The sequence below is a fragment of the Antechinus flavipes genome, chromosome 5 (assembly GCF_016432865.1).
Source record: "Antechinus flavipes isolate AdamAnt ecotype Samford, QLD, Australia chromosome 5, AdamAnt_v2, whole genome shotgun sequence".
Classification (NCBI taxonomy): domain Eukaryota; kingdom Metazoa; phylum Chordata; class Mammalia; order Dasyuromorphia; family Dasyuridae; genus Antechinus; species Antechinus flavipes.
Genome location: NC_067402.1, coordinates 191,897,002 through 191,923,652, shown reverse-complemented (window position 1 = coordinate 191,923,652; position 26,651 = coordinate 191,897,002). Strand labels below are relative to the sequence as shown.

At 37.5% G+C, this 26,651-nt stretch overlaps 1 protein-coding gene across 1 annotated transcript in view; it reads left to right on the top strand.

Annotated features, from left to right (window-relative positions):
- ETV6 (ETS variant transcription factor 6) overlaps positions 1-26,651 on the top strand; it is a 296,875-nt gene that overhangs the window by 214,732 nt on the left and 55,492 nt on the right. Inside the window, exons 3-4 of the mRNA XM_052000102.1 lie at positions 5,311-5,475; positions 20,379-20,513. Of these exons, the coding sequence (XP_051856062.1) occupies positions 5,311-5,475; positions 20,379-20,513 (300 nt within the window). The remainder of the gene's footprint in view (positions 1-5,310; positions 5,476-20,378; positions 20,514-26,651) is intronic.

Genomic DNA, 26,651 nt, shown 5'->3' with positions numbered 1-26,651 from the left:
AAGAGTGAAGATTAAGATGGTGCCTCTAGGTTTATTAATTAAAAGATTATTAGTAATTTGAAGAGAGCTGTAGCAGTAGGATGAGGTTAGAAGCCTGATTGTAGAAGAGTGAAAGTTCCTTTAGGAGCTAAGGATAAGGAAATAGGAAAAGAGATAAAGTAGATAAAGATCTGTCTTTCAGAGATCCGGGAAGAGAGACAGGAGAACATAATTTAATAAAGGGATTTTAGAGTTCTGTATCATGAAAAGCTAACACTTGTGGGAGATGGCAAAATCAGAAGGATGATATTGTCTGTATTACATGAGAAACCAAGAGATGAGCAGAAGAGCATTCTATACATAGGTGACAGCCAGTGAAAATACTTATTTATATTTGATCATGGACATGATAGAAAGCTACTGGAGCTGATTGAATAAGGATGGAAGGAAACAGATGATCAGACCTAAGATCAGTTTGATAGCTGAATAGAAGATGGACTGGAGTAGGGAAAGTCTTAAGGAGACTAAACAGCAGTCCAGGTTTGAGGTGTGAGGAGAGTCTGCTCTGGAAGAAAGAGCTCCTATTAAAGGAGAGAGGGGAAACATACAAGAAATGTTATGAAGGTAGAATTGACAGGGCTTGGAAACAGTGGAATATGGGGAGCCAAAGAGTTGCCACCTATATTTATCGACTTAAAACAGGCTTTGTAGACCTGTCTATGTCATAAATATACGTTGTTCAGTATATAAAAGTTCTACTAACATTAGTAGGATTTTTACATTATTTGGAGAAAATCAGTAAATGTGCTGTCGAGTGCCTGTGGAGCTTGGGGAATGTGCATTTGGATAGGCAGAGGAGGAGAATGGCAAAGGTAATGAGGAGTGGGAATCAATATTTTTGGAAGAACCTTATTTCTGGGCCACATTTATAGGATAGACCTCTCCTTACCTTCCATTCACATAGACATTTCTCTAGAGAGACCGCTCAATCCATACAAATTCTAAATTTCTTCTTGGTTTATGTTGAAAATTTTCCAAGTCTCCTCATTCTATTTTTTCAAAGATTCATTTCAGGTCAGTAAATACAGATCAGGGGCACACCCAAAACCCTGTTCCCATGAGGCTTGTCTCAGATGATTAAAAGCAGCCATTGAGACGATGGGGATGAAACCACAAGGGGTGAAGTGACAGAATTTCAAGCAGCATGTGAACAGTAATCGAGGTTCAAAATGCTGTGAGCATTTAGAGGAGAAAAGGGCAGTTGAGATGGACCTGGAAGCATGTGTGGGACTCCTGGCAAAGCTGCCATTCCATGAAGGGCATTCAGGGTATAGGAATCTGCTGCAGGGGTGGTTGGAGAATGGCAGCTGTCCCCTTTGGCTGAAGCACAGCCAAATTGCATTCAAAAGATCAAGGGGATATATCAAGGGGGTAATACACGTTTGTAGGCCTTAAAGCACCGCAGAAACACTAGCTATTATTATATGAGAAAAGGATGCTCTTTCCTTAATTAGAAGGGCAGAAGCACTTCCCTGTCTTTTATTTCACTGATAAAGTTTTGCTATAAAAGTCCATCAGGATAATCTCTCAAATTCTCTCCAGCTAAATGATTCTCTCATCCTAAAAAAATAGAAATGTAGCCTTTTGAGTTTTCCTAGTCCTGTCAAAGATCAGTGGTGTGAATTTGTACAACATGTAACTGTTGATGATTTCTTCCCGAAATGGATCACTTTAAAGAATAATATGGAAATAAATCATTAATGTCTCTGCATCAACTGGTAATATAGGCCCAGTTTGCGAATAGGAAAAAGAATGGAAGGAAGGAAACAGGTCTTTATTAAGCCCTTAGTATGTGTCAGACACTGTCCTAAGTACTGGGCATATAATTGTAAGTAAAAAGACAGCCCTTCTCTTAATGGAGCAAAACAATATGCAAAAGGGAATTGGCCTTTACAAAATGGAGGCTTCAGGAGGAACTCAGCCCTAGGAAAAGGAGGGTGGGCTTTGCCGATGGATATTCCACGGTGAGCAGGCCATGGGGATGGCAAAATGTTTCAGGGTGAAAAGATTCTAGACCTTGAAGAAAGTACCAGGAGATGGGCACAATGTTTGAAGTCCAGAAAGTCAGGAATATACACACATGTTTGAATGAATATACACATCTATAAATATATTTTACATTTATTTATCATATGTGTACATAAATGTGTGCAGTTTTGAAGTTCAGAAAGTCAGGAATATACACATCTACAAATATATTTTATATATATGTATCATGTGTGTACATAAATGTGTGCAGTTTTGAAGTTCAGAAAGTCAGGAAGAGAGGGCAAGAGAAGAATCATATGTAGAGATTATGTGTGTGTTTATGTGTATGTATGAATATACACACCTGCAAATATATTTGTGCAACACACATTTTACATATGTGTCCTATGTGTATACATACATGTCTGGTTTGAGGTTCAGAAAGTCAGGAATTGGGGGCAAGAGAAGAATCCCATGTAAAGATTACATGAATGTATATATATATTTGCATGAACAAAAAGCTACAAATATACGTGTATATATACATTACACACATGCTACATATATGTGCCGTGTGTGCAACTAGATGGCACAGTAATAGAACACTGGGTCTGGAATCAGGAAGATATCTGTCAGAATTCAAGTCTGGCCTTGGATTTTACTAGCTATGTGACTCTTGTAAGTCATTTAAATGTGCCTCGGTTTCCTCATCTGTAAAATGAGCTGGGAAAAGAAATGGCGATCTGCTCCAGTTTTGGGGGGCTTTTTTGGTTTAAGAAAATCCCAAATGTGTGTCATAAAGGGTCAGATATGACTAAAAAACAGCTGAACAGCATAGAGCTTCCATATGTACATCTGTCTTGAACAAACCTAAAAATTACACCAACTGTTAATGGAAGCCCAGTTTGCCTTTGCTAATAACTTGAAAACATTCTACTCGGTCCTGACGGGGATTTCCATTTGACTGTGTTGGTCACTGCAGTGGCTTGGCTATGGGAAAAACTAATGGGAAGTGGACAGAAATTTTGTTGTTATTAACTGCCAGCTTGTTTGGTGTAAGTGACTCCTATATTTAGGGAGAAGATTACTCATGAGTATTTTCTTCCACAGAATGTACAGAACCTCAAATCACCACTTGCCTTCCCACTCCCAGCACATGCTCCTTCCTGCATTTCAGCTTGCCCTCCCCAGTACTTCATAATTTTACTCTCATTTCCTCTCCTGATCTGGATTCACTTCTGTTTCTGCTCTGTCACTGTCACTTTTTAGTGAGTTTAGACCATTGTCTTTCCAGTTTCTAATCTTATTCTTTCCACTTTACTGGTCACTTGCTACCAGGAACTTCTCTCTCTCTCTACCTTAATTTGAACTTCAGATTTTCACAAAAGACACAAATGTAATTAGATTCCTTTAGGGAAAGGAGAAGAATTAGAACAATTTTGTTTTGCAGTGAGTCCACTGCTGGTCTCCATGTAAAAAGACAATGCTGTTGATCCCCTCTAAGTTTTTCAGCAACCTTGAATTGCTTTTCTGAGCCAGCCACAGTTCCTTATGACTAGCAATGGCACTTTTTTGAATGACTAGCTACAGGTGAGAGTTCAGTTCATGACTGAAGACCATATTTCTCTGTGCAAAGATGGTAGATCCTTATGGGGACAATTCCAGACCTTCAGCACCAGGTTCTAAAGAGCCCAGCTCACAGTAATGGTATATTACAGCCAAGCCTTGGTAACAGCTACCACTTTCTCAAATCAGAAACTATTTTATGGAAAGTTATTGTAAAAAGTCCAACCTAAAGTGGGGGTGTGTGGGGAGAGAATATATGTGTGCACATGCACATATGCGAGTGTCTATTTATTTAAATAACAGCTGCTTGTCATTCCCCTTTATCAAAGTAACTACTGTGATATATATATATTATATATATATGATATTTATCTCTATAGCTGTATCTACATGACAGATGTAAGCTACAGCTTTGGGATAGAGTAGTGCAGAAGCAGCAGCAATTCCATTCGCAGAGACCTGCTTTTGCCCTCACCCCCCAGCTATTACCCCAAATCTACTTTTGGTTTCAGCAATGGAACAAATTTTCAACCAAAAAAATTCCAATGTCTAATAAGATGATGCAGATGCCCTTATCTCTGCCCTTTCATTCTCAGAGGCTGGTCTAATTTGGGTTAAAGATCCCACTTTGATCTGCTGTAGTGTTAGGGGGTCTGGGCTAGCCATTCTCTAGGTTCTTAACTTTTCTTGAGTGCCATGGGCTCTCAATCTGGTGAAACCTAAAGACTCCTTGGAATCATGTTTTTAAATGCATAAAATAAAATATATAAAATTACAAAGGAAAGTAATTGTATTGAAATAAAGTTGTCAGAAAAAAGCCACAAGTTCCCAAGGTTGAGAATCCTAGGATATCTCTCGATCAGTTCTGAGATGTTCTTCAGCTTAGTGCCACTTTCAGTCTATGTTTCTCGGACCACAACAAAGCTACCTGAGAACCAACCTGAACCGCAGGAGTAGAACTGAGACTAAACCAGTTTCCTGGACAGGGAAGATAAATGACTCTTCATTTCACTAGTTCCTGAGCTCCTGGACTTGGCATTTATATCCTAGAAGTAGAAAGGAAAATATTTCCCATTGTCTGACTCCTTGACATAAACATGGTGTAACTATTAAAGCAGCTAGACTTTTTCCAGCCAGAATTAGGGACTGACTAAGAGGAGGAGGGAAGGGAGGGATAACAGCTGGATTTTTCCTTTCCTAAAAGCTCTCCAAACATAGAAAATATCTACCTTGAAAAAGTTTTCCTTTTTGAGAATCTGTCTTCAAGGTGTAGTGCAATACTTGAGATTCAGATTTTATGACTGGGAATGGCCTGGGTAATAAATCAATAAATATATTGATTTAGACACTAGAGATACAAAGAGAACAAAAAGTAAGCAGTCCCTGTCCTTGAGCAGCTTGCATTCTATCAGTTGAGACCACATGTGAATAGAGAGTTATACATTTATACACTATCTAGAAAGTCATTTTTTGGGAGGGAGGAAAGGAGATTAATCACTTAGCCTTTTGAGATTCAATTTCCTCATTTTAAAAATGGGGATAATGATGCCTATTGTTCCCTATCTCACAGCATCTGCTTGATGCAGACATGAAGGTCTGCTTGATAAGCAGAATGAATGGAGTAATGTATATAAGGCCCTTTCAAAATGTTAAAGCTAATATAAACATTAGTTTTTGTTTATTATGTCAGTTATTTAACTGAAAGGATCTCTTATATGCTTCTTTCTCTCCCCATAGGTTTGCAGCCAGTTTACTGGAGCAGGGATGACGTAGCCCAATGGCTTAAGTGGGCTGAAAATGAATTTTCTCTAAGGCCAATTGACAGCAACACATTTGAAATGAATGGAAAAGCTCTCCTGCTGCTGACCAAAGAGGACTTTCGATATAGGTCTCCTCATTCAGGTGAGAGGTTCATGACGCCTGTCAGATTCACAGTGCTAAAGGGAGGTTGAGTCATGACTTGGTGTTTGCATAGTGAAGTTATCATCAAACATGAAAAACAATGGTATTTAGCCCCCACCCCTCAAAAAAAGTGCTGGTTCCTTAAAGCAGGAGGAGAGAAAAGTATGGGAGAGAGCTTATCATCTGGGGGTGGGGGGTGGGGAATCAAGACTGGAAAGATATAGAATTCAGATCTAAGAATCTACAGAATTTTATATATTCCTTGCTAGAAGGAAAAGTCAAAATAGAGAAAATTAGATCAAAGTCAGGCATGGAGGATTTAGGTTTCAAGAAACAAGTCAGAGGCTATTCAGTGGATGCAGATGGCCCTGCAAAAGCAATAAAGCTGAACCTTTAAATAGTCTCTACATTTTCTTTTCTTAAAATTCAGTACATTTTCTGAAATTCTAGTCCCTGGAACTTTAATCTTTATAACACCATCTAAGGAAACCTGATGTAAATCTGATGAGCTATTGAATAACCGAAAAGATGCTATCCTAAGAAGCATCAAGGCCATGGATCATTAAAATAATCATTCTAGTGCAGTGCCAGCTTGTAAAGTGTAGGGAAGTCATGCTATTTTTTCAGCTAGTTTTTCTAAATTATCCTGGACAAAACTTATCTGGAATCAAAACATGATCATCAATCTTGCATTAGTATTTATGCTCTTAGACACAAATCAAAGTGGGCTAAAGTTATCTTAAAATCTGTTTTGCTACTGGCTGCTTCCCAGAAATGGGAACAAACCAAACATCATCAAAATTAAACCTCTTGCCCCATGAGACAAGATAGGAGTAAAGAGCCTGATATCTCCTGCTTTTCCAGTATTTGGGTATGGAGTTGGGTATGGAGGCATGGTGAAGGGGAGATTTCCCAAGATGTTTATATTCCCTGGAAAGTTCACAATACAGCATGCAGACTTGCCATACTAAGCACTGTAACTCAAAATATTTAAGCTATATGAAGCTCAGAAGCATAAGAATTATTTTATTATATATATGTATATATAAACATAATATTATAAAATATTATTATATTTACATGCAACCAAAAAGAATTCCACATCTAAGAAATCCCCTTAGCAATCAGTCAATGAGTGTATAGGAAGGACCTAGAGGAGACTGGCCTAGTGAAAGTAGAAAGAACAAGTTGAGAAATAATGGGAAGAGATGGATAAGTAGGGTGGGATCAGAATTTGATGCACATAAAAGCCAAAAGGACAAATATATGTATAAGGCAATAGAGCGCTATTGCAAATTCTGAAAAAAAGAGTGTTTTTTAGGGGGGAACAGGGATAGGCATGGGAGGACATGGCAATGTCAGGGCCAGCTAAAATATGACCATGCAATGTATTCCATGATCACTAGTTGGTACTTGTGGTACCCCTTTTTATATTTTATGAAAGAACATCTTTACTTAGAATTTCCATAACTGCAAATGCTCTTCTTCCTTTGGGATTAAATTGGCACTGCTTCCTAGAAAATGCACCCTTAGAAAAGCCCTAAGCTCCTTCAGCAAAAGCTCTTTTTACCTAAGAACATTCCTCAAGGCCATTTCTCTTGGCTGGCTGTGGTCTAGTTAGATAAGTTAGGATAATGATGTTTTATTTTCCTACTTTCCTATTTGATTTTTTTACTTCCCACTATTTTGCCTTATGCCCTTAAACTATTGAGGATCCCATTGGGTTTCCAAAAATGATCGTTTCAAAGATAATGTTCATCTCAACTCAAACAGACTAACAGAAAAAGTAGCCCTTAGTTCCCCATCCTGAGGAGAGACGAGAAAGTTGGGTATTTTGATCTTATAATTTCCATCCTTTCTGGCCATTCACTGGCCTGGAATTCTTTACAGATGGAAACTTGAAGTGTCTCTAATATGCATCAGAGATGAAACTTTTTTCTGGGTAGAAAGGGAAAGCTAATGAGTTGCCCATGGCATTGCAATCCCCACCCACCATCTGATAACCGCCAACATCCTCTTCATTCCCCCCAATGTGGTCTGAGTCTGCAGGCCTCTTGGCTGCTGGGAAAGCTTTTGGAAATCCAACTCAAGACAAAGAACCAGAGCACCTCCATCTCCAGCCTTCCTGAGACCTCTACTGGCCATACTGAATATATTTCAAAAAAAACCATCATTGGGATACATAGGCTGTTTCCCCCTTAGTGCAGGAATTAATTTAACACCCCTAACACTACCTACCTATCTACCCCCACCCAAAAAACCCCAAAACACTCATTTAAGAGTAATTACTATTAAATGTAATAAATAAAATGAATAGGGCATCTTACACTTCCCTTTTTGGCCATTCCTGTCGACCCTGAAAATAACACTAATTTAGTGACCAGGAAGCATGGATGGTAACAAACTGAATCATTGGAGCAAGTATCTATATCAGTAAGATCTTAGATTTATTGATTTATGAATGAAGTAGTCCGGCATAGCAGAATTAAAAGGGGAGAGACTGGAGAGGAAGACACTGCCGTAACATAGTTTGGATTGATTCTGTAGTCCTTTGATAAGTTTTTGTTGAGTGTCGCATCACACCAGAGCACTCAGCGAAACTGGCTCTATTTTCTAAACAGAGATAATCGTAATTTCTAGCATTTATGAGACACTTTAAAGTTTGCAAAGCACTTTACAAATATTATCTCATTTCATCCTCACAACAATCCTCAGAGATAGATGCTACTGTTATCCCCATTTTTTTTTATAGGTAAGGAGACCAAAGCAGACAGAGATTAAATGACTTGTTCAGGACTATACTGCTAGTCAGCCTCTGAGAGTCACATTTGAACTCAGGTTTTCCTGTCTCTAGGCCTAGTGTTGCACAATTTAACTGTCCTAACATAGTCCTGTATGCTAGAGAAAGAAAATATTCAGAATTGACAAATTATAATTTTATAGTGTTCATTTGCCAGAAACACAAATATTTTAGAGATTGAACTACATATTCATTGACCAGATTGATAAAGAGCGACATCATTATGGGGATTCCAATACCACCCACATCTAAGAGAAGAATCCATTGAAAGTCCTGGTTTCTTTCCCTCTGAAGGATAAATGCCATCCGTTTCCCTTTATTCTTTTTTAATGGAAATGTTTTGCTTTGATACAATACATACTTCCCAACTAATGCTGAAGCTGTCTTTAGTCTACTCCTCCCTCCCTCCCCCCAAAGTATATTCCCTGAAGAATTTAAAATAAAACTGCCTTATAGAATCATTGCATCTCAAGGCCTGGAAGGGACCTTCTGGCTCTTAGTCCAGCACACCTGACAAATTTGATCTGATGGGACAGTGCACAGAAGGTAGGGTATAATTGATAAAGCATGTCCCTGACCACTTCTGTAGTTCAGCAGTTATTAACAGAGAGAATGTTTGAACAGTACAGTGCCAACTCGTACTTCTAGTCGACTTATACATTTTAATGCTCTTTATATACATACATACATATATATGTAATGCTATCTATATAAAGAGAGAGAGAGAGAGAGATAGTGGATTCTCCCATGAGCAACTTAACTTTTTTTTTTTTTTACAAAACTGAAATTATTTTTCATAATATTTGGACTAATTTTCAGTTCTAATTGCAGTGAAATAATATCTTTGGATAGCTCCTCCATCGTTGGATTTTCCCATCTTGAGCCATTTTTACAAATTCATATTTTTATTTACATTTTTCCAAAATACTTATTTTGAATAATTTTTCAGATAGTTGTTGTTAACAGATGGCATTTCTTTTTAAAACTGCTTCTCCTTTGACCATTTGTCTACTGGGTTAATAACTCTTAATATGGTAGGTTTATTTCAGTTCCCTTTAAATTTGAGGATATCAGAGTCCATTAACAGGCAAGATTTTTACTGTGAAATTTTTTTTTCCTCCATCCAATCCTGTTACTTTGGTTTTCAAAAATTAACACTACATACATGAAATCTGTATGCTATAAATAATCTTATCCCTGTCTTCCTCATACCATTCGCTTACCAGTTCAAACTTAAATAAATTTGGCTTTAAAAAAAAAATAAATCAATCCCTTACATCTATAGCTTGCTTTATTTGAAGTAATTTAATCCCAATCTTTTTGCTCAACCACTCTGAAGTCCTATCTAATACTAAATCTCAAACTTCTCCTTGCCAGCCTCAGTCACAGATCTACTTTTAGTGATATCTTTTTTTATTTTACATTGTCCTTGCTTAGCCCAAATGAATGTGTTTCATAAGGCTTCTGAAGGTCTTGATGCTTCCCTTGCATCCCCCTGCTCATTCTTTGTTTGTATGTCCTCTGCCTGTGCTATCTTGCATTAAAAAGTACTAAAGACATTTAATCACCCTTACTAAGATTAATCCAGAGGTGTACTCTTTTTATTCCCTCGATGATCTTGAGAATTTAGATGAGAATTCTTAGGAATAATAGTCTTGTTTCTTATTTGCAGCATATGAGCAATGAGTCATTGTACTATTTGGTCTCCTTTTCCTATATTAAGTAGTGGGGGGGTTTATCCACTGAGTTAGCATTTCAAAGACTCCACTTGCCTTCATTTTTTCTCAAAAAAGAATAGCTAGAAATCATTAATTCTGTTGAAAGCATTTTTCCCTCATGTAACAAGTATGCTTAGCTTTGTGCATTAGGTTATCCTTTGATGTAAACTATTTTCCTTTGCTTTTTTTTTTTTTTTTTTTTTTTTTTTTTGGTATATTACATTTCATGCTTTCTTTCATTTCTCTTCATCAGTGAATACTGTGCAATTCAAATTAGCATTCTTTAATAAGTGAACTGTCTTCTCCTAGCAACTTGTTAGACTTTCTTTGACCCAGAAACTCTGAAGCTAAGCAACCATATTTTTAGGTTAAATCTGAGGTTCTTCTCTGACAGCCTCCAATCAATTATATTGATCTGCCCTCTAATTCCAGTACTCCCAGGAAGTTTTCTCTTATGATTTTATGAAATCTAGTATACATTTTTTTCCTAGGAGGCCAATAATTCCCAGATTATCTCTCTGAGCTTTAGCTTCTAGATCCAGTGGTTTGGTTTGTGGAAATTTCAGTTCTTGAGATTATTCTAGTTTTTTTTCTTTGCTCCAATACTTCTTATTTCATCTCTGCATTTTTGTGTTATGCTTCTGCCATTGCTATTTAAAGAGTTCCCTTGTTTTACATTTTTCATCTTCTTTTCAAAACTTCAGTGTCCTTTATCTTTTCAGATTCTTTTTCAAGAGTTCTACTTTCTTTCCTTATGTCTTCATTATTTCTTTTAAACAAATTTCTCAGTTGTTCTTGAAGTTCTTTTAATAGTTCCATCCTGATTCTTACCTAGACCCTAACTGAAAAATTATACCATTGGCTCATACCATTATTTCATATGGCACAATAACATTCCATGGCATTCATATGCATAAATTATTCACCCATACCCCAATTGACACATACTTCTTATTTCTAGTACTTAGGGGTGGGGACTGCTATCACAAGAAGTGATGCTATGAATATTTTGGCATAAGACTTTCTGCTTATGTTGGGGTGTGTGCCCAGAAATGATATCTTTCTCAAAGTTTGTGAACAGTTAGTGACTTTTCTCACAACATTCCAAATTATTTTCTCATATAGTTAGGACCATCCATTTTCAGTCACTTCAAATTGTAGTAATGAATAAACGAGAATGTCTAGAAATAAAGAGCAAGATTGCTAGATGATCACCGGGTGGAACATTTCATTGTTTGACGATCCATGGGAAATTTTCTTTAGTAGCAATAACAATACTAGTACTACTGATAATAATGAGAGCCTTTTTCATATCACTTTAATTTTTACAAAGAACTTTACAAATATTATGTGAGATAGGTGCTCTTATTATCACCATTTATCCCAGTGTAAAGATGGAAGCAAAGATTACATCATTTGCTCCGATAGCTAAGATCTTTCTGACTCCAAATTCAGCTCTTTATCCTCTGTACTACTTAGTTATCTGAATATGATCAATTTAGAATTGATCAGTATAGTCTGTAATTTGGGGATAGATGATAAAATGACAAAAAATTGTTACATTTACTCAGAAAAGGGACAAATGTAATTTGAACAGATAATAGTTAGTATTTATATGGTGGTTTATAGTTTACATATGCTGTCTCATTTGATCCTCACAACAATCCTGGGCTATTATTACACCCATTTTATAGATGAGGAAACTGAGACAGACAGCAAGTAAATGGTGGAAGCTCACACAGCCTGAGGTCACATTTGAGCCCAGGTATTCCTGACTTCAGGTCCAGTGTTCTATCATTGTGGTGCCACTTTATTATATACTTGTATGTGTATGTACACATACACATCCATACACACGTATACATGCAAAATATGTATTTCTAAGTATAACTCATATGTGAGTCAAACTTAGAAATCTAATATTAAACTAGAATCAACTGGAAGAAAAACTAGTTCTATCTAGTATTTAAGATAGTAGGCAATTATTGTGTGGCCAAAGGTTTCCATAATAATTTTTGTTAAGATACATCCTCCTGCTTCTGACTAATTTTAAATAGTCTGGCTAGAGGACTCATAAATAAGAAAGAACCTACCACATTGTGTTTATATTAATGCATGCAGTTATCTGATGTATAGTTTCTATAGAATGGACTTAGAGATCTATCATCTAAATGAATAAAGAACACACATAAATTTATAATGAATTCACTTTCTTGGTGCCGTAAAATCAGTTGCCTCCCAACAATCCTCTGAAGTCAGGCAATACAAATGCAACTAATTGTAAATATTCTTGCTTTTTAATGGTCCTATCTTTTAATTTTCTGGTCTTTAATTTGTGCTGGGCCTTATTCTGTTTTTAAGGGAAGAGAGGATCTCATCGTGATGGTACACACTCTTTTGTGCTGCTAACCTTCCCTGCCACCTTCCTGTTTCATGCCCGTCAGGTTTTGCTTGTCCCTTTTAGTAGCAGGGAAGATACTCCTTTGATGTTGTGTTGAAAACATCCCAGCCTTTTCTGCATGTAGCTTATTCATTTCCCAACTCATTTCAGTCAAGGATCTGATGGAGTCGTTTTTGAATTGGCTGCCTCATCTTGGCCCTGGTAAGATGCAGTCTCAGAGTCTATTGGTAAAAGGATGGCAAGAGTCAGAGAATCTGGTACTTGGGGGAATGGGAGCTGCAGCAGAAATAATATATCCCTAATGTAGATGAATAAATGAATAAAAGAATGCTTATTGAGACCTAGGATATACCAAACACTGAGATGTTGAAGATAATCTTTCTCCTCAAAAAAAAAAAAAAAAAATGAGAGTTCTTGCCCTCAAGGAGCTGACACTTACTGAGGGAGACAGTATCAGCAGGGTGGATGGCAAGAACCATCAGTCTTTAGATAGACACTGGCAGCAGGTCAGATCACATTGCCCAGGGAGGACTTAGTAACAAGGTTTCTTGGACTTCAGAATTTTAAGGCAGGACAAATGATAAATCCCCATCATCCCCTGTCCAAGATTTATGAAAAGCTTTTCCATTCTTATAGTCTAAGGATGCCAGAGAATCCTGGGATAAGAGGAAAGGGATGGCCAGGGGTGAAGGATGAATGCCCATGATAGATATTGAAGTAAAAAATAAAATGTAATTTAAATATTAAAAAAAAATGAGATGAAAAATTAGCATGAAATCTCAAGGAGTTCATTCAACTACTTTGAATTTGAATTATTCCAGGTAGCTTTAATCTCTTTGTAGTTCTTTATATCTTTATAGTTCTCCACTCAACCTGCCCTCCCTCTACTCCTCAGAAAAAAGTCTTGTTAAAGGCTTGGTGAGGTTTTGTTTTTGTCACTTTATGATGTCTTTTTTTTTTTTTTTTAACTTTTGTACCCAGAACAAATGTATGTATATATGGGTTATTTCCTTTCTTTTACTTCTCTACTACAAAGAGCTGGTTCGATGAAAAATGCTCTAGATAAGAAGCTATCTGTTGTTGTCCACTAGTCATGTCCAACTCTTCATGACCCTATTTGGGATTTTCTCAGCAACGATGTTTGCCATATTCCTTCTTCAGTTCATTCTACAGGTGAGGAAACTTAGGCAGACAGAATTAAATTCAATGGTATTTTACCTTTCCAACTACGTGCAAATACAGTCCTCAACACAAGATTTTATTCCCCTTTTTTCCCCCTCTCCTTTACCTATCTCCACCCTCTCCCCCAACACCAAGCAAATCCAATAAGGACACACATGCACAACCATTCCAAACATATCTGTCATTTTAAATCATTCTGTGAAAGAAAAATCAGAACAAAAGGGGGGAAAAACCCATGAGAAGGAAAAAAAAGAGGTGAAAACAGTATATCCTGATCCACATCCTGTCTCCCAAAAGTCTTTCGCTCTAGATGCACATGGCGTCTTCCATTTCAAGTTTATTAGAATTGTCTTGGATCCCTGTATTGCTGGCAAGAGCTAAGTTGATCATCACACAATGTTGCTGTTACTGTGTACAGTGTTCTCCTGGTTCTGCTTATATCACTCGCCATCACAAGACTTTGATTTCTCCACAAGACTACCGTAGTTTGTGATAAAAGAAGTGGGGGGATTGGGGGAGCAGAGGTAGTCTGTGGCACAGTGGGGAAAGGCTGTATGCTGGGCTTTGTCTAGAAGGAAGTTGCCCATGAGGAGACCACCTTTTCTGGTTATCGGTTATTATTGCTTTTCTCTCTGTCTGTCTCTCACACACACACACACGCCCCTGAGATCAATATACTGAGTGACAGGAGGAATCGAGTTTCCTGTAGGAGTGGTGAGTGACCGTGATGTGGGCAGGGGCTATCGCTGGTCCTGGTGACTTGGAACACAAAGTGAGTCCTATCTCATAACCAGTCAGCATGGAATCTTCGCGGACTGACTTTCTTGGAGTGAGACGCGGTCGAACAAGGATGAAGGAGATAGATCCACAAGTGTTGGCCCCAGAAGTGGGATAGTGGATGGAGCTCCAATTTTGCTTTTCAGATCCTCTGCCCTCCTGCATGACACAGAGAAGAACACTCCAAAGATAGGATCATTGAGCTGGAGACTGGGATTCAGAATAGGCCACAGAGGAGGAAGAGTACCCAGGAGCTAAGTAAATGACAGTTTGGCACAAATGTTAGGATAAAAAAAATCGTGTAAACTAAGGTGGGGCAAGGGGGAATATAGGAAAGGATCACAAGTGGGGAAGAGACAGATAAAGGGGCCAAAATTTTTTAAATGAGCAGTTTGGGGAAAGGCAAGGGCAGGTGAAACTGGAGTAGACGGGAGAACTTGAGGAACAGGCCAGAACAAAGGTAGAGGAAGCAAAACCAGTCACAGAGACAAGATGCTGACTTAAAAGAATGTGACAAAAATCAGAACAAAAGAAATAAGTGGGGAACACACAAGCCTAACAATCATGACCTTAAATGTGAATGTTTGAAACAATCCAATCAGATGAAAGAGACTGGCAGAATGGATAAAAAAAGAAAATGCAACAATTTGTTGTAAGAAGCACAGCTAGAAGGGAAGACACATACAAAATTGGGGCCGGGGGAGCTGTGTTAAAGAATGGTCTCAAGTCCATTTGATTTTCAGTTGCAGGGATCTACCCACCCGAAAAAGGTTTTAAGTTATGAAATAAACATTGGGCCAGCCATCAAGTGTATATGTGTATAACATATTTATGTGTGTGTACACCCAGACACACATATATGTACACATTGCATACACACATTTATATGTGTGTGTGTGTGTGTCTACATACACATATATACTATTCTTGAAGGTCCCATTGCAGTTGAAAATAAAGTGACCAGTCTGTATTGTAGAGCAGCCCCTTCTTTATTATACATGCAACAAAAGGCTGGGACTAAAACAGACTGGATTCTGCTGTTGGCATGCCGTGTAACCTTGAGCAAATTAACCTGCTGTGTGTCATCTCAGATGGGGCTGATAAGATGCAGCTATCTTAGGGGGAGTTTATATGGACTAAATAATTAATGATTATAAATCTCCTTAAAGAAAGCAATAACCTACATTTGTTGGAGGAGGTTTTTTTTTTTTTTCTTTTGAGTCTTTTGCCAGAATTTCTAGCTCATGTGGTTAATGTGTCTCTAATGAAAGCGTCGTTTGAACAGCTTTTTTCTTAGGCCCACAATGGAATCAATTGATGTATCTTCAAGGAGAAGAATTTATGATGTTAATTATTTTGCATTTACTTGTCTTTGTGCATAGTGCATCCCGCATGAGGAGGTGAGGCTGCGAGGGAAGGACAGGGCTGTTTGAGTTTTGTCAGCATAGTGCCTGTTGCATACGGTCAAGAGTAAGCATTTAATAAATGCTAGGGCTAGAAGGAAAGTACTCGACAGTGTTTCTCATCATATAAATCAAAATGGGTAAAAGGGACCAACTGATGGTACTATTAGTGCAGCAGTTAGACCTGGTTGGGTGACCGAGCCCATCTGGGACCGAGCGGGCCCCTGCAGTGCCCCCAGGGAGGTGCTTTCGGCCGTTTCTCGTTGGACATTGTTTAATGTCTTGAATGCAGGTATAAATGGCAGGGTGATTAAACCTGCCGGGAACACGGAGTTGATTGAGATCCTGATAAAGTAGACCTCAGAAATCTAGATTCTAGAACAATGGGCCAGATCTTAGGCGATATGAGAAGGATAAATATAAACTCCTACAGTTAGAGTCATTAAATCAACTTCACAAGTTGAGGGGGAGGTGTAATTAGGTGACAGTTTATATTTTAAAAGATCTGGGTCTGTGAGTGGCCTGCACACTCAATGTGAGTCAGCAGTGTGAGGGGACAGCCAAGAATGCCCAATGGAGCTTACAGTAAAAAAAGCACTTTTATAAAGCGCATGGTAGGCCTGCCATACATTCATTTGGGGCGAAATATTTTAGGGAGGCCATTGACAAACTGGAGTAAGGTTTAGGGTGATAAAAGGCCTGAATACTATGCTTTATAAGGATTAATGAAACCCGAAGAAGAGAGTTACAGGAGGTCACTCTCCTTGATCTTAACCAAACGTTCAGTGCGCTTGCTTTGTTCAGAATGCAAAGAGAGCTATAACAGATCACAGAATTTATATTGTAATTGAGGGGAAAAATACATGAATAACATATATTTACATATTACATATATGTATGTATGTATATATATATATTATATATATAATGTAGGGATGGGAGAAATCTAGGCATAATTCCATATTGCTCAGTGTTGAGGAGTTTGAATTGGAAGAGTCAGCAAGATCACTTAGGTTTTTGTAAGTGGATGGATTCCTGAATGAGGGTGTTCATAGTGAGAATGGAGAGTAAGTAAATATTAGATGAGAGATTTATTGCAGAGGTAGAAAAAAAAGAATTCCAATTAATGGAATAAATGAAATAAGAGACAAGGAAGAATCAACAGATTATGCAAATATTAAAAATCCTAGGAGCCTTAATGAGACCATTGTATTACTACTAATAAGAAATCAAAAATATATTCAGAAGGGATAAGTTTACAGAATAAAGATAAGTGCGATGTTAGACCTATTAAATAAGTTAGCCAAATATGTCGATGGAACTGTCCAGCAGACCTTTGTAATTGGACTGAAGCTGAGGTAGGGTAAAATAGGAGACAGAGAATAGCAGAATTAAGTTTGGGAATCAACACTATGAAAGGGGAACTTGAAATCATTAGACCGAAAAGGAATCACCAGGGAAAAGTGTGAAGATAGACGAGAAGGCCCAGAATGTCAAATGCACTAAAGATGGGAGTGGGATTAGAGGGATGGAAAAACACAAGATTGGAGTCAGATTGTGGAGTTTCAGAATGCTATTACTCCTCTCTTACCCTGTTCATGAGTGGCTGAAACAGAGTGGAGCTCATAAGAGAAATAACTACTATTTTCAAGTTATTTGAAGAAAGATCAGATATGCTCTGCTTGTCCTCAGAAAGCAAAACCAAGAGCAGTAGATTTTGATTTAATAAAAGAAAAAAAAAAACTGCCTAACAGTTTCTGTATGAATCGGCCAGCTTCAAGAGTTACTAAAACCCCCTCACTGAAAGTTTCAAACAGAGACTTGTTGAGTATTTTATAAGGAAGAGTCTATAGGAAGAAATGAGAAGTTTTTGTTGTGTTTTTTTTTTTAATGTATATATAGCTACCTAGTTGATTTAGGGCTTCTTCCTGTGGGTTCATTGCTGCCGTACTCCAGTTGGGATATACTTAAGAGTTAGTGATACCATTAATCATTTTCCTCAACTATAGAAGGGAAAGAAGCCTTCTCCACTTGGCTCCCACGTTCATTAGTATGACTCCTAGCCGAGGAAGTTCAGCATTTTTCTAGACCAACCTGAAAGCATGCTATAGAAAGTATAGAAAAGTATTAAACCAAAAATATAGAGTAGTGAAAGTGTAGAAAAGTTATCATCAAAGAAAAATATCAGAATCACAGGGGAAATGCTACTTCCACTAAGCCAGGAAGATGTGTCCTAAGGAAGAAAAAACTGGAACATTTTCAGTGTAATCAATATCATTATTAAAAACATCATATACTTGGTGCTAGAAGGCACCTTAAATGCTTTCGAATTCTTCCATCTTATTTTATAGATGAGGAAACAGAGACCTCAAAGCTTACATGATATGTAAAAGTTACACAGAGAGTTAAGTGGATGAAATGGTATTTAACATAGGTCTTTTGACTCCAAACTCAGTGATCTTTCTCCTATCCATGCTGTGTGTGTGTGTGTGTGTGTGTGTGTGTGTGTGTGTGTGTGTATATACATATATATATATGTATTTTTATATGTATATATATATATATATATACACATACATACACACATACACATGCTCTTTCACCTATGGCAATTTTTTGTACGTGTGCATGTATATATGTGTGTGTGTGTGTGTATAATATATGCTCTTTTGCCTGTGCATTTTATGTATATGTGATTGTGTGTATATGTCTATATATACATGTATACCTATGTATGTGTGTACATACTATACACTCATGTATATGTGTTCTTTTGCCCATGAATGTATATGTGCATGCATGTATATGTATATTGGGGTAAGGGAAAGAAGTGAGAAGTAGTATTTGTAAAGGTAATGTTTCCCTTTCTCATCTCTAAGCTGCTCCTTGTTCCATAGGTTTGAAAATCAAGCCTCAGTAGCTCCCTTTTTCCTCTTTTAGAGACTACAGAAAGCTTGTTTCTTTAATTGCTGGAGGAGTTGAGTGTTTCTTAAAAGCAGTGTATTTATGTTCCTTGCCTCTCAGCCTTCTGAAATGAATTCCCTAATTGAAATCATTCTTTATGAATAGTTATTCATTTTAATTAATGTAAATTTTTTTTAAAATTCAGTGGTTCTTTCTATCCTGAAAACCACCAAAATAAAGCAGAAGTATAACTACAGAAAAACAAAATACAAGCTGACACTATGTCAGTCATCCAAGAGCCAGAAAGAAATTGTTAGACCAAAAAGAAATAGAGCAGTGGGTGAATTTAAAAAAAAAAAAAAAACCTAAAACTAAGTCCATTCATCTGGACTATTTTTTGCATCCTATTTCATCATTGCTCGGTCTGCTATTAAGTTAGGTACTATTATTCACAAAGCATTTGCAAATTTATATAAGATACTACCTACTGCTGCTACTGCTATTGTTATTGGAGTTAAACTAAATGATGCCCAAGGTCTCAGCAACTCATTTGTTATATGGGTTTTAGAGGGTGATCTGGGATACTGAGAGGTTAAGTTTGTGTCAGAGGTGAGAATCAAACCCTAGTCCTTGACCCCAAGGTCAGCCCCCTGTACTCTATTCTATGTTCCCTCTAATTTATATAAATATCTACATTTTAATTAAAGAACTAAGCCTGAATCCTTTCACAAAGTATATTTGTCTTATTCTCCTAACTCATTTTACTGAAAGCACTGAAAACATCCAGATATTATGACTCCAGCATTTTTCAACCCTTAGCTTTCTCTGGCAACAGTGACATGTATTAATAGTGATCAAAATACAAAGGCATTGAGAGGAACAAAGTCAAAGCAAAGATACAGAGCTCCCTCTGACTTAAAACAAAGTTCAGGATCTGATCAAAAGGCAAAAGAAGGGAGATGTGCAGTGGGAAGAAATTAATATAGAGACTTTCTCAGTTTCATGCTGTTTGGGGAAAAATATAACTAACTACAGCCCACCATATGAAGCTAAATTAGGTTGGTAATTAAAGTATATGTTAAAAATAGTTAAAATTAGAGACAAAGCTCCATTGTTTAGTGCAGTTGTTGACTGCCTCTCTGTGCTGGGGGGGAGGGTGTGAGGGGGCTAGTCAGAGGACTTTGGTATTTTAAAGATTAATCACCCGCCCTTGGAGGGTTTTTAGACACCCACCTGCATTTTGGATTTGGTTGTAGGCCAAAGAAGTGTGACAAGTCTCATGCTATTTTTTTTTTTTTTCTAATTTAGCACTGGGTAGGCACTTCAAATGCCAGATAGACCATCCCATTACAAAATAGAGTTCACCCCTTTTAATTCAGGGGAAGTGACTGATTTCTTAGGATGACTATCAAGGAATACTGAAACCTTGGATAGGTGCCAGTATGGATTATTAGTGAAAGGAAGCAAACTAAAATTTAGGGCCATTAAACAATAACTTCCCAAGTAAGTTCCTCTCCACTAACTTGTGCCTTTCTCCCACCTCTTGGTTGGAGGCATGCAGGGAGCAGATGTGTATCGGCCAACAGCTTTCTACCCAGAACAATGTGGGTCAGGGGCCTTGGAAGTCATACCAACTGCAGTCTGCCCAGGATAATCCCAGGACTCCTGTCCCTCTTTTCTCCCCATCCCCACCAATTTTTTTTTCTCTTTCATTCCAGGTGATGTGCTCTATGAACTTCTTCAGCATATTCTGAAGCAAAGGAAGCCACGAATTCTCTTCTCACCATTCTTTCACCCAGGAAACTCTCTTCAAACACAGCCAGAGGTCATGTTGCACCAAAACCATGATGAAGGTACAGAATGGGCTCCCATATTCCCTTGGTGGTCTAGAACGACTAATGGATTACCGACACGTAGTTTCTCTTCTTTTGTATTCATTCAATCAGCCATGCCTTTCTTAATTAGCTTTACTACTACCCCCCTTACCTGGATTGTGTACTCCTTTCTCACCTCCACCTCGGGGAGACACTCAAGTGTCACTTGCTGCATGAAGTTCCCCAAATTCTGATTCTCCGCAAACTACCTTTTACTTCTTTTATGCAGAAGGGACCAGCTGTTTCATTTTTGCCATTGTCTTCCCTTTGCTTAGCACTAAGTAGGAACTTAAATGCTTGTTGAGTGTTTGATTGAATTGATAAACAATTATTGAGCATTTACTATTTTATGTTTACTATTGCATCAGTCTTCCTGCTTGTATTCTTTCCCATTTCCCCACCACCTTCCCCAAATCTGGTTTCCTTAGTGCTGACAGAGTAATCTTCCTAAAGCATAGCTCTGACCGTGTCATTTCTCTTCGAGATCTTAGTGGCTTCCTATTGGCAGGAAGATAAAATACACACTTTAGTCTGACATTTAAAATATGTAATCTTGCTCCCACCACCTTTTCAGACTTACATCCTATGACTTCTCTTCACTGGGAATTCACAGCTAAACTGGAATACCAAATTTTTCCTAAATTTAACATATCTCCCACCTCTCTCTTCATACATGTTGGCTTACCCGCCGTGGAAACCTAGTTCATGAGGGAGGAATTGAGTCAAGGGCAGTTCCCTCTTAACCTCCACCTCTTAGAATACAGCTTCCTTCAAAGCCTATCTCATCCCTTTAGTTTTTAGTATTCTCCCTGTCCACAAATTATCAGATATTTATTTAGCATTCTATCTGTTGTATTCCCTAGTAGAATATAAACTCCTTGAGGGCAAAGACCGCGCCTCACCCCCCATTTTGGGGGTTACCCCCAGCACCAAGCAGTGGACTTTGTATAATAGCTATTTAATAAAACTGCTAATTAAATTGAACTGAATTGAATTTCAAAGTGCTAAGGGAACACAAAGATGAATCAACTGACATTCAAAAAACAATTATTGAGTTCCTTTTGTGTGCCAAACACTGAATTAGGTGCTGGGAACCAAAATGAAACAGCCTCTGCTCTCTGGGAATTTTCATTCTCCAAGGGCACTTATCTGGGTACATCCAGACCCAAGAGAGATCAAGCAAATGGTAAAAGGTCCCCGGTTCATGCTATGTGAGAATCAGCTGAAGTAATGGTTGAAGAAGACTGGTTGCAATTAAGAGTATTGGGTAGTGAGCTTATCTTCTGGAAGCTCATCGAAATCTCCAAAGGATAATTCCAGTGGTAGATAATGTGCTTTTTATCATGTGGATTTCAGTTCTTCTGTCAGATCTTTAAGTATTTTGAATATTTGAAGGGCTATCTGGTCTACAGTGGGTTTAACTCGCTCTGCTTTGCCCCAGAGATTAGAATTAAGACACAAGGGGCGAAGTTACCAGGAGGCAAGTTTTGACTCAGTGTTGGGAAATAGGTCCTGATGAAGTATCCCAAACCGAAATTTGCAACTTCAGAAGATGGCAAATTTTCCCCGCTCAAAGTCTTAAGGTAGAGATTGGATGACTGGTTCCGGGCACTTGGTAGAGGAAATTCCTGTTTCAGAGGAGAGTTCAGTTGGTCAGTACACATTTATTAGTGCCTGCTGTGTTTTGGCCACTGGGTGCTGGGGAAAGAAAGAGAATCACTGTATTGTGTTCAAGGAGGGAACAAGCATTTATTAAGCACGGATTGCTTTATAAGTATTAACTCATTTGATCATTTGAGCTGAACTAAGACTACCTCTAAGGTCTCTTCAACTCTTGGGTCCAATGATTTGAAATATTTTTGTCATCATTTTATGTCAGAGGGAATAAAAATGAGATTGCTAAATAGCAAAAGGAAAGGAAAGGATTTTCCCCTCCCCCCTTTCAAAGAAACAGGATTCACCAGTTCCATTTTAACAAGGCCTTTGATCTTACAGATCCTTAGCCTACTACACAGAAAATGGATTAAAGGGGAAGGACTGTGAGAGATCAGGAGAAAGCACACTATATTTATGTGTATGTGTCAAAAATAAATCCCGACCATCACAGACATAAAATGTTGCCTCTTTTGATGTGGACCGTATGTTTGTAATTATATCCATAAAGAACATGGTCTAGTGAAAAGAACAATGCAGTCTAGAATAAAAGGACTTGAGTTCAAGCCTCAGCTATCCCACTTGTTATCTCTACAATCATGGACTAACCATTTTAATTGAGCCTCATTAAGACTAAGTTTCCTTTGTTAAATGGGGATAATGATATTCCCATTTCAATTATATGACTGTCTTTTGTCTCTATTCCCAACACTTAGTCCAGTACCTGGCACAGAGTAGATGCTTAATAAATGTTGATTGATTGTAATGAAACACTTTATAGGTTATAAATTATTATTATATTATGATCACAAATTATTATTACATTATGATCATCATTATTTATTACATCTTCCTATTTCTTTCATTCTCCTTTTTGATGGAATTCTGATAAAGAAAAAAAAATCACTTTCCTGCTATTGTTAATGCATAAAATGATTGTGGGTGTGTTTGGTTTTTTGCGTTGACTAAGAGGATTGGGAAGTGAGCTCATCTTCTGTAGGCTCAATGAAAATATCTAAAGGATAATTCCAGGAGCACATAACATGTTTTTCATCATGTGGATTTAAGTTCTCCTGTCAGATCTTCTTTATATTTTGAAAGCTTTCCGTTCAATTAGTCATTGTTTGATAAGAGTTTATTAAGCACCAGCTATGAGCTGGGCTTTTTGGTTGGTACTGAAAATACGAAGACAAAAATGAAAACATTTGATGTCTTCAAAGAACCTACATTCTCAGAGGTGATAACACATACCTAAATCTGTACAACTAATAAAATCATGTAAAAAATAAATTCAGAATAAATTGAGAGGGAAGAGGGTGCTGGTTGACTAATGGTATCGAGAAAATTTTCATGTAAAAGAAAATGTTGCCTGAACAGAGCTTTAAAGAAAGTAGATATTTGAAGAGGTGGAGATGAAGAACAGATGCCTCCTAGGAAATGGGTGAGGGGGTGGGAAGGGTAGCCATTGCACAGGATCGAGGCAGGAGATGGGTTATTATGTGTGAAGAGCAAGAAGAAGGCTGGTTTGGCAGAACCATAAAGTACGTGAAAAGTTATGCTGGATAATCAGAAAGGGTGGGGCCAGGTTGTGAAGATCTTTACAAGCCAAGCAGAAAAACTTAAGATTCCCTTCCAAATACTTGGGAGATGAGAAGTATTTAATATAAACAGATGTATTTAAAATGTTGCCCTTCAGTTTTTATGGGTCAGTGTGACGTCTGCGTGGTTAGAGGGAATAGTTCTGCTTGTAATGATGCATTTGCTCATTTCACAAGGATCTTTTTGGGGAGTATTGTAGCTGTACTGTAATAGAGAGATTTGTCATCTCTTGGTTTATGCAGGATAATGAGCTTCCATTTGCTTGGTGGTGTCTTTCTGGGTATCCAAAAGATGCCATATTTTTGCAGCTCGCCCAGGTTCCAACTGAGCGTAATTTATACTGATCGCTGAATCCAGGATCCTTAAGGATAATCTTTCTGTAATTTCTGGCAATGGTGACCAGATAGCGAATCACTTTCACAGTCCCCTCCCTTCCAATAAACAAACCTTCCTGACTCTGTTTGTTCTTCTTACTTTGTCTTTGTACTATTTGGCTGAAGTTGTGGCGACGTTGTTCATGGAAGACCTCAAGATTCCATTCTGTGATCTTAGCCACATCATAGGGCCCAACCAAAAATAAACTATCTTTAACTGCGTTTGATAAATTTAATGGGTTGTACCTGTGGTCATCCTTTACTATTGCTTTGTAAAGTGAGGGTTCTTTGTCCCAAAAGTAAATGTCTAACTTGTTTATTGTTTGCTCAGCCAATCAGTCAACAGGCATTTATTTTAGTGCTAGGTGCTATGATTAAAAATTTAAAAAAAAAAAAAAAAAGAAAGAATCCTTACCCTCATGGATTTTATATTCTATTGGTGGAGATGATAAATACATATGTAGAATAAATAGGAAATAATTAGCAAATCATTGGAATTAAGTGGAATTGGGAGATGTTTCTATAGAAGGAGCGATTTTAGTTAGGACATAAAGGAAGTCAAAAGTGTAAGAGGTAGAGGATTCCAGGCATGGAGGACAGTCAGGGAGAGTGCCTTGGATGGAGATGGAGTGTCTTATTTCTAGAACAGCCATGAGACCAGAGTTACTGGATCAAAGAATATATGTGAAGTAGCAAGGTACAAGAAGGGGGAACTGGGGCCCTAGGTTAAGAAGAGCTCTGAATGCCAAATAGCATTTTGTATTTGCTCTTGGAAGCAATAAGGAGCAGCTGAAGTTTATTGAGGGGGGAGATAGGGTTGACATGATCAGAAAATCACTTTAGTGTTAAATAATTACTGAATCAATTATGAATTTCTCTTTACATTTCTGGAACTTTTTGGTAGGTCTTTTTCCTTCTCAATGAAAGTACGTTTGTGGTTAATTTTGAGCTGGTATTACATTTGTATAAAATATATAAACATATAATTGGCCTATATTTGAAGGGGTCACTGGTTATCTTATGTTTTGATAATAAATACATGATGCTTTCTGTTTAAAAAAAAACAAACAGATGGAATCAGGCTTATATCACAGAAGAAACTGGTCACTTTTTGCTAGTAATTCCTGCACTATTAGAGCCAGTAATGATGGATCTTCTCTAGCTCTCCCACTTCCCAGTTTTGAAGAAAACCTACAATTTCTTGTCTTGATATGTTCTGTCATTCATTATATTAATCACATGCAAACTTTGTGTCTTGTGTGTGATCTATTTTTTGTTTTCTTTTTATCTTAAACTTTCTTAGATTATCCAGACCAAAGATTTTTGCCCCAGCCTTCTTCAAGGGTTCACTCTCTGACTTCTAATCTCTTAGCTTCTCAACCTTGTTTTATTGTAATTTGATTTCTGTTGCACTATTTATTGTGTTCTCTGTGCTCCTTTGACTCCTACATCCTTAACTTTTTTGACTTTTAATTATTGATTAAAGGTATCAGGGACTTTTGAGGTAATTTTATTTTCTATTTCTTTTTTTAATTGGGCATATTTTCTACTGCCCAAATTTTCTGCTGCTCATGCTTGCAAGACATTGATGTAATCTACCAGTGGTTTTTCACAGTTGTCAATAGTTTTCTCAAGCTGCCTCTTCCACGGTAGGATTATACACTGTTCTTTTGATAGGAACTCTTAGATAGTTTTACTTTTCTTAATGTGGTCCATACTATAGCACTGGCATATATCTTATGTGTTTTGGTCCTGAAATGTTTTTTGACTCTCTGTCAAATACTATGGGAGAATATGGTTATAAAAGGTAGCAGCTTTTTTGAACTACTCTGTTATTTTGATGTGACTGATCTATTCATTGAATTCATACCAAAAGAACTCCACCAGGGATTTTCAGAATTCCATTCTGAGTATGCCCTTTTCTTTTTTTTTCAAAATCATTTGAAATAGCATTATCTTTGCCATATGTTTCATTATTAGGTCATGCCTCTGGAATTTGTGCTTTGTGTAGCTGTCCATAGGTTCAGGGCTTTTCCCTTTTCAGATTTAAATAATTCCTCAATTTCTGCTTTTATTTTATCTAATCTAGGTTTAGGAATGAAGTTATTTCTTGTGATTGACCTTGAATTAGTCTATTAAATTGCTTTAACATTTTGAATGTAGCTTAGAACTGAGATTATTGCTGGCAAAAAGCAGTATAAAATCCTTGTCTATGACTGGGAAGATCTGTTTCCAATTTTATTATGATTTAAAACTGACACATAATAAAAGCATTCATATATTCATTTCATTTTGTGCACATTCATGATTTGTCCCCTGTTATGGTCAGCCCTATCCACACCAAGGAATTTTTAGCAGGTGGGTTATTGGTGTTTCAGAATTGATGTAATTTATCTTTCTATTTCATGGCATCAGAACATAAAGGAACGCTGCTCACTTTGCCTTTTTTGTGTGTCAAGCTCATTATCTCAGTGGTTCCAAGTGGCCTGCA